Source organism: Asterias rubens, chromosome 1 (assembly GCF_902459465.1).
Source record: "Asterias rubens chromosome 1, eAstRub1.3, whole genome shotgun sequence".
Classification (NCBI taxonomy): Eukaryota; Metazoa; Echinodermata; class Asteroidea; order Forcipulatida; family Asteriidae; genus Asterias; species Asterias rubens.
This window is the reverse complement of record NC_047062.1, coordinates 16,565,826-16,579,449: the sequence shown is the minus strand read 5'-3', so window position 1 is coordinate 16,579,449 and position 13,624 is coordinate 16,565,826. Positions and strand designations below refer to the sequence as shown.

General features: G+C 37.6%; 1 protein-coding gene across 8 annotated transcripts in view; it reads left to right on the top strand.

Annotated features, from left to right (window-relative positions):
* LOC117288372 (nesprin-1-like) overlaps positions 1-13,624 on the top strand; it is a 210,338-nt gene that overhangs the window by 32,264 nt on the left and 164,450 nt on the right. For all 8 annotated transcript variants that reach the window (XM_033769230.1, XM_033769267.1, XM_033769236.1 and 5 more), the window contains 12 exons: positions 2,166-2,428; positions 3,145-3,344; positions 3,997-4,082; positions 5,307-5,429; positions 6,780-7,091; positions 7,578-7,853; positions 8,539-8,635; positions 9,207-9,412; positions 10,628-10,789; positions 11,432-11,587; positions 12,571-12,909; positions 13,316-13,462. In XM_033769230.1, coding sequence (XP_033625121.1) covers positions 2,166-2,428; positions 3,145-3,344; positions 3,997-4,082; positions 5,307-5,429; positions 6,780-7,091; positions 7,578-7,853; positions 8,539-8,635; positions 9,207-9,412; positions 10,628-10,789; positions 11,432-11,587; positions 12,571-12,909; positions 13,316-13,462 — 2,367 coding nt within the window. The remainder of the gene's footprint in view (positions 1-2,165; positions 2,429-3,144; positions 3,345-3,996; positions 4,083-5,306; positions 5,430-6,779; positions 7,092-7,577; positions 7,854-8,538; positions 8,636-9,206; positions 9,413-10,627; positions 10,790-11,431; positions 11,588-12,570; positions 12,910-13,315; positions 13,463-13,624) is intronic.

The following is a 13,624-nucleotide window of genomic DNA, read 5'->3' as shown; positions in this document are numbered from 1 at the left end:
GACTGCCATTTTGCCAGGGATCACATCTGAGTTTACCAAGCAGTAGCAGAGGGATCACCTTAACCAAGGGAATGTGAACAAATAACGATACCACCATTATTAGGGCTAGTTTAGCTCAGTTTGTGAAGCCCCAAGCGTTAATCCAGAGATCGTAGGTTAAAATTCTGCTCTAGTCAGTTTTCATTTTTTCAATTCAAATGGTAAAAAATCCACAGAATCGCAATGAAATAGAGCAGATTAAATAATACTCTTGTTTCTTTTAGTTAAGAAGTACATATTTTCCCCTTAAAAAAAAAAATGTTTGACAAACAACTTTCAGGCCAGTCCTACATGTAGGCATAGAGGAAGGAGTCATGGAGGCTAATGTGTGTATTTATTTATGCAAACATGTGCATGCAATCAATAACAATGTGTAGGTGGGTAGACCGATGACGGGGACTAATTTGCCTCATAGAAACTGCAGCGAGTACTTCATGAAAGATCTTATATATAGTGAGTCATTTTTAAACAGCAGTGGTGCTAAAGTGCGCTGACCTAGATTTCTGTAATTAATTGGAGAATCTGACACGCTAGGAAGCAGTAGACTCGTCAGACCTTCTTAATGTTGGTGTCCTCAAAAATAAAAGGTGATCCCTCTCCTGCTGCATCCCAGGTTAATTGTATACTTGGGTGTGGTCCCTGGCTGTTTATGCAGTTACAGGTTGAATTGCCTCTGACAGGCACGCTTAATGCCATTATACACTTTTGGTACAGAAAGAAAAGAAAAAGTTCACAGATTTACAAATAATTTACAGGGTTTACAGAAGGTAATGGTGAAAGACTTCTCTTGAAATATTGTTCCATGAAATGCTTTACTTTTTGAGGAAACATTAAAACAATATAAATTCTCGATAGCGAGAATTACACATTTATTTTAAACACATGTCATGACATGGCGAAACGTGCGGAAACAAGAGTGGGTTTTCCCGTTATTTTCTCCCGGCTCCGATCACCGATTGAGCCTAAAGTTTTACAGGTTTGTTATTTTATATATAAGTTGTGATACACGAAGTGTGGGCTTTTAGACAATACTGTTTACCGAAAGTGTCCAATGGCTTTAAACAAAGATAATGACAAAATAGGGAGACTGCCAACATTTGGGCTAGATGGCTCAGTTGGTAGAGCGCCGGCTTTTTAAGCCAAGTCATGCTCAACCCCAAATTACTGGAAATTTAAAACGTACATTTATAAAATAAAAACCTAAGGGCCATAGGATGGATTTGTTGGAAACACTTTGAAAAATCTATTTCTGTCAATAAACATGTTCTTCATACCTGTTAGCTATTTCCACCTCCATAATTTTAGTCACTAAAAAGGGAAGAGGGGTGGGGCAGTGAACTGAAAAATAAAATAAAAATATCTTGTTTAAAAAGGTAAACAAAAAATATGTTCTGCACGTTTCGTCTTGTACCTTTCCTATTGGATTCTTCTGTATTTGTACACATCGTCATTTACCTTAATAAGGGTGCTCTACCAATACTAATTTAAATGTACTTGTCTACTGGATGCAGTGTCATTTCTTTCAGAACAAGAAATGAAATACTTAAGTGATTGGCTGCAACTGCCAATGGTGCCACCACAGCCAAATGTCTTTTTTAATTAACGTTTTTTAGTGCATTTAAAAATACGTTTTAACTTACCTTATATATTGCACATGATTAAGCTTTGTACTGCCAGTTTTAAGTTCACACACAATACAAGTTTATAAGAATTTGCACTTGCTTTAGGCACCCTCCAAAGTTTTTAGCATTTTCCACGGGTCCTACAGAGAGTACTACTTTTTAGGACTTTTTCCCTCACCAGAAGTAGTACTCATAGTTTGCGCTGCACACAATTTAAAATAAAACATTTTACATACCTTTTAAAAGTATTTTGCCTCCGACTCTGTGTATGACTGTGAAAATATTTAAAACTTTGGACAGTCCTTAACTTTCAGAATGGTAAAAGTTGAAGACAACTCTGATATAGTGAGTCTCTCCTCAAGTAGGCAGCTCTTATTAATGCATTCATAGGACGCAACACACTGTAGACTACATCAAGCACAATTTATGAACAACTTCAACGGTCAATCGTTTCTTTTTGCAATCATTATACAATATGTATTCTGTATCCCCTCTATTCTGCAGATTGAGCAGAATGCCGGAGCGTTGGAGAGACTATGCGAGTCTGGTATGTCCAGCAGTACAGGGAGTATGGAGAGTGTCGGTAGTGATGTATCGCCAGCTCCATCTGCCTTCTCCCCCAGTAAGCCGCAACCTCCTAAAGCAAGTAGTCATCTGGAACCTCCACCAGCTAAGAAAGTTGCCACGGCTGTCTCAAAGTTGAAGGGGAAGTTGACGGCTAAGAAAGCTCTGTTGGGATGGGCACAGAAAGCTGCCAAAGCCTCTGGGTAAATCGGGGGTCCTTTTTGTCTGTTTCTTTTTCCTGTTTATTTTTACCTTTTTTCATTTCATACAGTTCTGGAGGCCATGCCCTTGGTACCTTCAAAAGTTTCAATAGACTTCATTTAAGAATTTACAATGGAAGAGCCCTTTGCAAAAAAATAGCCCTGCTCTCTCAAAGATGAAATTCCAGACTTGTCATAAGAGCTCTCAAGAAATGCATTTTCTTTTCAAAAAGTGATATTGACAACTAAAACTAATACCCCCATCTAACAACAGTCCCACAATTTTTTTTCTTCTCAATACTTGACCAAATTTGTTAGGTAATATTGGCCATTTATCAGTGATGACACTACTAAATAAGCAGGAAATTTTTCAATTGAGTTTTGAAAAGTTTTTTAGACTCGATCAAGAATGCCTTAAGTAAGGTTTATTTTAGAAGTACAATCTAAGGGAGATTTGAGGTTGCACCATTGAAACATCTTCAGGCCACGGGGGACATGGAAGCAGTTGCCTGCATGCCCCAATGTCATTGTCATGCTGCCCCTTGAAATGATCTAGTATTATTGTTTATTTTCCTTCTTATTGAGCCAGCAGTTTAACTCAAGTCAACTCAATCATTTCTGAATATATTTTTGTTTTTTAAAGACAAATTTGAAATCATTTCAACCAACTGCATAACACACATTGTAACTCTGTTTTCTTTTTCTTGGTTGATTTATAGCTCAGGCATCGATCTGCAAGTGAAAGACTTTGGCCCCAGCTGGCGGGACGGTCAAGCATTCAATATGTTGATTTATAACATACAGAACGATCTGATCGATCTCACAATGCTTCCTAAACGAACCAATTCAGAGAATCTGGACAATGCCTTCAATGTGGCTGAGAAGGAACTGGGTATCCCAAGACTCCTGGATCCACAAGGTTTGATTCTTAAAACATCTCATTTATTTCATGATATAGATTCATTTCTTTAAAGTTTGTACAAAAGTACACTGTATCATAGTATATAATGGCCTAATTTTCTACTAGGAAAATTGATTAGGCGTATTAGAAATTGTTACTGCACATGGATTTGAACCGCTGAAGGGTTAAATTTGGATGGGAAAACACTAAGATGGTTCCTTGGAAGTCCAGTGTCAACTTAATGATATTTTTTAGTAAGTTTATGTTATTCCATGCCAAGATGTTTAACACAACCCCAATAATGAACAAAAAAACACTCCAAAACAACAGATATTTCAGCATAATTTTCTTCTTATGTTGATGATTGTACTAACTGTAAAAAGATAAGTGTGCAGTTTTCATTTATTTCATAAAATCGCAAGTAATTGTTTTTACAAAAATAAGTATATTAATTTTTGAAGAAAAATCATTATTTGTGGACTTTTGTAGTTTCCCAAACAAATATGTGCACAGTTTTCATTAAAATCTCTTATGATCATTATAAATGTGAAAGTGCAATGAACGTCCTTTTAGAACTGAGCCGATGATTTTAACATTGTTTCCATGTAATTTTTAATCAAGTGTTGGTTTTAAAAACTTACTATTTTAAGACAATTCTTGTTCGTTTCAGATGTGGATGTGGAGAAGCCGGATGAGAAATCTATCATGACTTACGTCTCCCAATTCTTTAAAGTTTACCAAGAAACAGGGTCAAAGGTAGGTCTGCAGACGTGTTTGTATTGTACCATACCACATCCATGATACAATAAGTGAGCAATTAGCTATAGGCACCTAGCCATCTGTGAACTTGCCCTGCATGTCACATCAAATCACGGAGATACGTTTGACAGAAAAATGCACATTGTGTCTGAGTGATTTGGTATGCTCTTATTAATGAGAGTCAAGTCCCCAATGGATATTGGAAGATGGTTGTATTAAGCCATATGATGCCAAATTTGAAAACTTGAGCATATTATAAATACATTCCTGTTCGTCCTCTTCACTTTGCTGGACAATCCCTAGTGACTCAAAGTACTTTCTATGGTCAAAGAGTCTTCCACTTCATTGCCCCTTCGTCATGTAACGACATACCTCTTCATATTTGCAAAGCTAACTCTCTTCATATTTTCAAGGGATTTTTGAAGACTCATTTGTTTTATTTTTTTTCCTCTTCATTAATGTTTGGTGTTGCGCATAAAGGCATTTGCATTATGCACCATATAAATGTATCATATTTTTTATTATATTGTAGTAGTGGAATGCTCACAATGCAGCATTTTCAATGCTTTATTTACATTCCTAGGAGTGAGATATCATCAGAATTGTTGTATTCGGGTCTTGAATTACACAGAGGCGATGAAAGGCCATGGCATCTGTTGACCCTGGTCTTGGCCTTGGTACTGCTTCAAAAGTTTCCCCTAGACCTTAAGATTTTTCAATAGACGAGTGCCCTTTGCAAAATGAAAAGGTCCTTTATCTCTTAAGGATGATATTGACAGGCCTGTACAATGTATTATCTCAGTTTCCAAAAACTTAATTTTAACTGCTAATGAACATTTTGGAAACTAATGCTTAGGCTTGGGGTCCGACTTAAGGATAGTCCGCCTGTTTGAAGTCTTGTATGTGAAGGGTTTGTTTTCAAAATTACTGACGGAGATTAAGCCAGAGCTAAGCCCAGTTCTTACTTCCTGCAAATGCGAATGCGAATGCGACATGAATGTTGACGTCACAGGACTGTTTTTTGCTGCAAAAGTTGTGCAGGAGTTTAGCACATCTCTACTCTTCCGAATTAATTTTTGCAAATTTTTGCCGTAAAAATTTGTATTGCATCCGCATTTGCAGGAAGTATGGACCAGCTTTAAGCTTAAAATTGTTTGACTTCATAACATACGAATGACAATTTGTTAACATTGTTTGACCTTTGACCTTCTTTTAAATTAGGTTGATAAAGACCAAGAGCAGGAGAAGAAGATTTGTCATGACATTGATGATTGGCTGGTGAAGGGAGAAGCTATAATCACTGCATCTAGGCAGAAAGAAAGAAACAAAGAGGAACAATACCTGGTAAGTCTTAAGAAACTTTGAAACTTTGACATTGATGATTGGCTGGTGAAGGGAGAAGCTATAATCACTGCATCTAGGCAGAAAGAAAGACACAAAGAGGACCAATACCTGGTAATTCTTGAGAAACTTTGAAACTTTAGGTTATTTTGGCTGACTTTTTTCAGTTGAAAAATCAAATATTTCCTCAAGATTTGAATCTGAAAGTTACTATCAATTTTTCGGATGTTGGATTTATAAGCAAAAGGTCATAGGTTTATGTCCCACAACAAATGATTAAAGTAACATGGGACTTGTTTTTAACGATGTTCTAAATCTGGCTTTATTCTCCATTCAGCCTAATCAGTATAAATTGAGCCCCAGCTGTTAGTTGTTATCCTAAGCATCGAGATTTATGTCTTGCTTAGAGACAAGTCAATAATGAATTATTGATATTTATGATTGTCAACAGTTGCAGTTACAGTTAAAATGTGCACATCAAAGTCTACTGTTCATGTATTCGATTTTTGTTTTTTTCTTTGTTCGACTCCAAATCATTTAAAATTTACTCAGTTATTTTCCCTTGTTATTTTTGTTAATTTATTTGTTTGTAAATCAAGACCAACGGGAAAGAAATCATTACGAAAAACTCTTAGTATTCATGAAAATTACATAAAAACCGAACGAAAAAACTAATGATAAACCACAAGGAGTATCCGGATACTTCCTTTAAGATTTTGACCCATTAGACATGACAGCACTGTCTTATAAATGTCATCCTCCTATGATATCTTGAGTCAGCTGCTGTCCTCCTTTTAGGCCATGCATTCTTTAGCTGCCTCCGGCTGTTTATGTCTGGAGAACACATTATCCAAAATGCTGAGGAAAATGTTACGCTTAGCTTACAATGTTTTGTTATCAAAGTCTACCTATACTTACATCCATAGCGATCTATGCTTCCAGCTGTAGAATGTGCTAAGCAGATTTGATTGGTAAACACATTTCTTTCTATTTGGGATTGCGTTTGTTTCATACTAAGTATTTAATCGTTCTTGTCTTATCATGTGAGCAGACAAGATTGTCTTTGACAGCGTAGCAATATCTTTTATGGCTGTGGGTGTTTGTTTGCGGTCCCTTGGTGTTGAGGTATTAATTGTTATGAATATTCATGAGGTGTTTTGTGAAGTGTTTAAAGGTGATCAGGATGGAACAATGAGTTAAGGTAAGTTGTTTTGGGCGGGTAAATGTCTTCGTAATTGCTGGCAGTCTGGACAAAAAGAATGAAAGTAAAGGGAACATTTTATAATTCAGAAATTGACCTAATAATTACAACCACATGTGTGAAATAATTCATTTTGTTTTTCTTTAATTCAGCAATTCACAGAGTTCCAGTCTGAACACAAAAAGCGCCAGAAACTGATGACAGTGATCATGGAGAAGAAAAAGAAGAAGGTGCTACTTACGCTGTCGGAGGAACAATATGAGGTCACCGAATTAAGATGGAGTAAACTGGTCTCCAAGGAGGCGGAGTGGAGGAAGTCTGTGGAGGTGGGGCTTGCTGGTGGGCTCGGCCAATGCGGGGAGTGGCTTAACAAAGCTGAAGCCCTGTTGGGTGATGATTTGAGACCGTTACAGTCACAGGAGGAGACACATAGCACTATGAAGAGGAAATTACTCACTCACAAGGTATTATATGAATATTAAGTAGGGATGTATGAATATTGAGTAGGGATATGTGAATGTTGATGAAGTTATATGAATATTAATGAAATGTCACTTTCAATTTTTTGGAATACTTTTCTATGTAATTTGATATGAATATAAAGAAAGGAATTGCTCAAGTTTTCTTGGTAGATTTTTGTGTCAGATGAAGAAGTTTAGTAGATACAAATGTACTATTATAAAATGGAAGAAAAAAGCAAGAGCCATTTCAATAAATCTATTCAGAAAATGTATGAATGGATGTAAGTTTTTGAAAATAATTTACGATTGGGTTTAAACGGATTCAAATAAAGTGATATAGTTAAATATTATTCTTCCAAGTATCTTTAAAGTCTACCAACACCTCAAATCAAATGATAGGTCTCAAATGTTTGCTATGAAATATACAAATATTATTTTGCAGCTGTCTGAAAAAAAAAAAACCCATTTCAATTGTCCTTCTCATAACAGGAGCATTTCCGGAAGGCCACCCAGGTGCATAAGTCCTTCCTTGAACTAAGCCACACAGAGCTTGCAAAGGGCATCCCGCCAGAAATCCTGCAGAGTATGAAGGAGAGATTCGACAGGGTCTTAGTTGCGTCTCAGAACCGAGGGACTAAACTAGAGTACCTGGAGATCAAGTACAGACTGTTGGCGTTTATCGTCATGGCCGAGAAGAAGCTCCAGTCGTGGACGGTGAAATACGGCAACCAGGAGAGTGTGGAGTTGCTGCTCGCTAATTACAAGGTGAGGAAAGAAAAGAGGAAGCTGTTCAAGATTAGAAATGTTTTTTAATTTGTTATATTTTTTATAAATGAGTAGAAAGTTGCGTCAGATTGGTTGAGTGGATTTATGACTGATAATTTGAGTTTGCGGGCACGATTGGTGAAAGCTTTTTTCCTTGATATCGCTAGCTATTTGTCTGCTAGTAGTTGAATAAAGTAGTTATTTTCCAATACTGAATCAATTGCTTACTTCTAAAAAAAAACATTGCTGATACCCGTGCAACAAATTTTCTTATTCTGCATGTCATATTATCAGGCCTGATTATTTTTTTAAAAGAATTTTCAGATAGTTGTTGATACTTGCATGTGTTCTAGTTCTGCGAATGTCTTGGAAACTTAGCCATACCCGAAAGCAACCCCAAGAAAATAATAAATATGGTGTTAAAGGTCTACTTGTTTTGATTTAACCCTTAAATCAGAGATGGAGAAGTTCTTGGGTTTGATAAAGCAAACAAAAACAAAACCCAAAACAATATTAATCTTTATTTCACCTTTTATATCATCCAAGATTTGCCTGTGAATGTTTTTCTTCACAGAACCTGGGAAAGCTTAATACACATCGTTGTAAGGGTAACAACAAAATGTATTCCTTATCCCCCATGCAAATATATCATCTAACAAATCTTTATATGGACTCTCTGTTACAGATTTTTATAATCGATGATCAGTTCTTTGAGCAGTATGAAGAGACGTTGAAGCAGGTGGAGTTAACTACTGAGGCGTATCATAAGAGCATAACCAATGGTATGTGTCATCACTCCTAATAATTTTGACAAACTTTATGAATGAAATTGTTTACATTATAAACACCCCTTGCTGACTCTGAATTCTGGGTCACATTTCATAGCGCTGCTTAACGGCTGATTTTGTGCTTACTGTGCAATTTCTGTTTCATAGGGCTGCAAACCGTAAGCACACGAAAAGGCATGCTAACCTTCCGGTGCTTACCGTACACAATGCAAATCCATAAACACGCAATATGGCCGCCCAATTTTTCTGCAAACCTGTGAAATACGCTAAGGCTTAAGCAAATTTTTCTGCTACAGTAAGCACGCAAATTTGCTTACCGTTAAGCAGCACTTAGAAGTTGGGCCCTGGTCGGCTGATCTGGGGTTCAACAATATAGGCTAGTGCATAAATTTGTGCCACAGTGATTTAGATGCATGTAAAGACATTGCACGTGCGTCACTTGCGGGAAGTAGTTCCCAAAATAGTGCCCTCTCTTGCTAAAAAGTTATATTTTCTCATTTAGTCTCACTTTCATAATGTCCAATTTATGCGTTGAAGTGTTACTGTTTACCTTTTATTTACTCAGAGAAAGAGCGAGATACTATGCGACGCTTCCTTCATGACATGAAACAGAAGCGTCGCAATCTTACCGTTGAGGTAACAAGCATCAGCACTATGCTAGAGAGCGTGATAGAACACTGGAAATGCTACACTCAAAATGTCAGGCTGTTCCAACCATGGCTTGAAGAAGCAGAGAAGGTGTTACACAGAGGAGACCAGGCTGCTAAGATGGTAAAGTGCTTTCTTATTAAGGTTATTTGGTCTTATTTTCAGCTGTCCCTCCCTCGCCAACTTCCAAACAAGATTTCACAAAGCACAAGCGAAGTTCCTTGAATTTTCCTGAAAAAAAAAGCTTCTATCTTTCTTGTCAAACACCCCCCAAGTAAGACTTTGTATCGTGAAGCAATTTCCACTCAGGAAATGACACAATTCCATGACCTTTATGACTGAGTAGGCCAAGGTCATACACTGCACCTGACCTTTATGGCTGAGTAGGCCAAGGTCATACACTGCACCTGACCTTTATGGCTGAGTAGGCCAAGGTCATACACTGCACCTGACCTTTATGGCTGAGTAGGCCAAGGTCATACACTGCACCTGACCTTTATGGCTGAGTAGGCCAAGGTCATACACTGCACCTGACCTTTATGGCTGAGTAGGCCAAGGTCATACACTGCACCTGACCTTTGTGGCTGAGTAGGCCAAGGTCATACACTGCAGTTGGGTGTGGCCACACTAGATACATTTGGACAAGCCACTTGTTGCTGCGTTCTCTGAAATAAGTTTCAAAAATATAATCAAAGTTTGAGGGTATCTTGGACAAATCTGACAGAAAAGTGAAATAAATCCCTATGTATAATAATATAATATAGGTATTTATATAGCGCCTTTAACACAGATAAAAGCGCTGAACATTAAACAAAACAAGAACAAAGCAAAGAAAGATAGATAAACAAAACAACGTATGATTAATGACGAGGCTGACTGAAAAAGTAGGTTTTGAGTTTTTTTTTTTTTAAATGGCAGTAGACGATGATTCCCTGATGAGTTTAGGTAATTTGTTTCATTCCTTGGGCCCAGCTAGAGAAAAAGACTTGGAGCCGGCAGATCGAGAAGGCCTGTTCTCACAGAGAAGAGATTTATCAGAGGAGGACCGCAGACCTTCTCTGCCAGGAACCTAGCCAAGAACCAAATAGAGAGAAAACAAAGAAGGATGTTCAGTTTTAGATTTGGGAGGTATAACCCCAGAGAATTATTCCAGGAAGAGGTACCTCACACAATAAAGTAGGAACTGAAAACACAATCCACATAGTGCCCTCGAAGGGATTTGAACCGGGGTCCTAGAGGTGGTAGGCGAGGACAGATACCACCGCGCTAACCTAGCAGCCCTGGTTGTACTCACAAATTTCCTTCTTAATCTTGAGATGTTTGTTTTTATGTTGACAGGATTACTTCAGTGGTTTATCTCAGTGGCTGGACCGACACACTGCGATGAATGAAGGCGGTAACTTCCTGATTGAGACGTGTCAGGAGAGCGTCTCTCACAGCATCCAGCAGCAACTGCTCCTCATTAATAGAAGATGGAAAGAAACATTTGAACATGCTAAGGTCAGTCACAATGGGTGTTGCCATAACAATCTGGGCTCAGAATCGTAGAGCTACTTAAGCATGAAAGTAGCTAAGCACAGCAAAATTATACTAACCAGAATAAGGTTACCAGTTAAAATAGCATTTTACAACAACAGTTTACATGTACAAAATGAAACTGGTTTCCTGCTTAATTTTGCTTCTAAGCAATATTTTCTGCTTAAGCAGCTGTATGAAATTTGGCAGCGTGGAACTAAAAATAAAATAAACAAAGTTTTCTTTTATGAAACAAGTAGTTAATATTTCCCTCTTTTATTTTCAGATTGTTTTGTTTTGTGTCATGATTTGTTAAATAAATATTCTGTCATAATGTTTTTGTTTCAAAGATTTGGTTTTATATCTGAATTTATTAAGCACAACAGTACAAAAACACAAACTTAAAAATGTACACAAATCAAACTTAACAGTTTTTAAATCCAGTTTAAAATCATTTGTAATATCTGTACAGCAAAATTGACATATGAGAAATGTTTGTTTGTATATATTAAGAAACTGAGCTTAAATGTAGGAAAATCAGTGTTTTGTACCATCAACAACAATTTTGACAGAAAACTTTGTACAAGTTTCAAGTCTACAATCTGGAAACCTTTGATTCTCTTGCAGGTCTACATGAAATCCAACGAGACTGAGAAGCACCACAATGAGTTTACATCCAGAGTAGCTTCCCTTAATGCATGGCTGGACAAGGCAGAGGCTTGTGTGTTACAACCTGTAGGGTGTAGCTATGATGCCATGAGGGATCACGTTCAACATCTGGATGTGAGTACATGGGAAAAACAAGAGGAAATGTGACAGTGGTCTCTTATGTTGAATAGCTCATGGATTTTCTGCAAGGAGTATTCACGTATTAATCAATGGGTACACCTAAGAACAATCAAGAAGAACTATCACTATATTTGTTGGGCTTCTGACAAAATTGAAGGTGGAGAATAGAAATAAAGATGTGGGGTGTCGTGTTCGAGCAGTCAAGCGCAGCAGAGTGTGGGTTCGAGTCCCGGCCCTGAGACTTGTGTCCTGGACACATTTGGTAATTGTCATAAACCAGGGGTGGATTTCACAAAGGTAGTCCTAACTTAGGACTAGTCCTAGGCAATGCGAAGAGATAAGACCAGTCCTAAGTTAGGATGAGTTGCTGGTCCTAACTTAGGACCAGTCCTATCTCTTAGCATTGCCTACGACTAGTCCTAAGTTAGGACTACCTTTGTGAAATTCACCCCTGTGTTCTCACTTTGTGTGTTCTCACTTTGTGTATTCCACTATATGCATAAAAAAACAAATCTGTGAAAAATTTGAGCTAAATTGCAAAAAAAAAAGAAGGAAAAAACCACCCCACACATATTGCATAAATCAAATATATCATATATTATATCATAAATCATATATTTTCAAATATTTTAGTGAGAAAGTACGTCTTTCTCAAAAACTACATTAATTCAGATGGGGTGGTTTCTCACAATGTTTTATACTGTCAAAAGCTCTCTGTTGCTCGTTACCAAGTTGTTTTTCGAAGCTGCTTCAGCAGAAATTTTGCATTAACATTTTCTGCTAAACAAGAACTAAGCAGAACACGCGTGTGATATGATATTTGGGTTGGTAATCTACTTCTAGTAAACAAATCGCTTAGCTTCTTTTTGTGCTCAAGTGGCTCTACAAAATTTGGCTCTGGGTTTTCTGCACTTAAGGCTTAATAGGAAGAATCAAACTGTATGATTTCATAATCTCAATAAATATTTGATCATCAGGAATTCCGAAGCCAAGTACCAGGCCATGAGTTCAACTTCAAGCACCTCTCTCAGCTCGCGCAATCATTAGTCAAGACGCGCTCAAAAGATGAGACTGCTGCCATGGTCAACATTCTCCGGACGGTCAAGGATCGTCTGACCCTAGTCAGGGACTCCATCCCCACCCGGGCCAAGGCCATGAATGAGATGGTACAAGCCTTGAGACGATATGAGGATGGGCTGGAGGAGCTGGAGGGATGGATTGAGACGTCGGAGAGGATGCTGAAGTCTTATGAAGAGGAGAAGATGCTAGCCGCTGCAGAGCCTGTGGAGATGGAGAACCGTCTCAAGAAACATAAGGTGAGAAATACTTTCTCTAGTTTTAATTTAGCTTAGTTTAGTTAAGTTTAGTTTAGTTTATGTATTACCTTTATTGCACTAACATCAAAATAGAACAATAGGCAAAAGGGAATCACAGGCCCACTAAATGGAGACCCTTGATCACACATTAAAATAAAACAAGCAGACAGAGACAACAGCATAATACATTCTCCAGTTTTATCTTGAATCAGGGGTAGAAATACAGGAATTACCTTAGTTGAATTACACCATTTTTTTAGTTGACATAGATAGCTTACAGATACTTACAGAGGTTCATCTACCATGGTTATTTAACATTTTAAAAACATATTTCAAATTAGTAGTTAGTATTAACTGTGTAGTTGAGACTCATTGGCTAATATTTCTATGTATGGATTTGTTTCAGACCCATTTTTCCAAAGTGCCCCACTATGCACAGCAGCTGGAGGAGAATACTAGCATTGTCAGGTTCATCATCACTCTAAACAATGAGAAGTATACAGAGACTTCTGCACTGGAGACTACAACAGCAAACATCCAGCTACGCTATAGGGTAAGACAAATCACTTTGATCTGTGTATAGACCCCTTGCTAGGACATCACAATATACTACGTTCTGCCGATGGTCTGCCATTTTGGAAGTCAGTTTGCATGTAGAGACATTGTGAGCATAAAGGCACATGCATGTTGCCTTAATTCCGACATCAGTGTATTA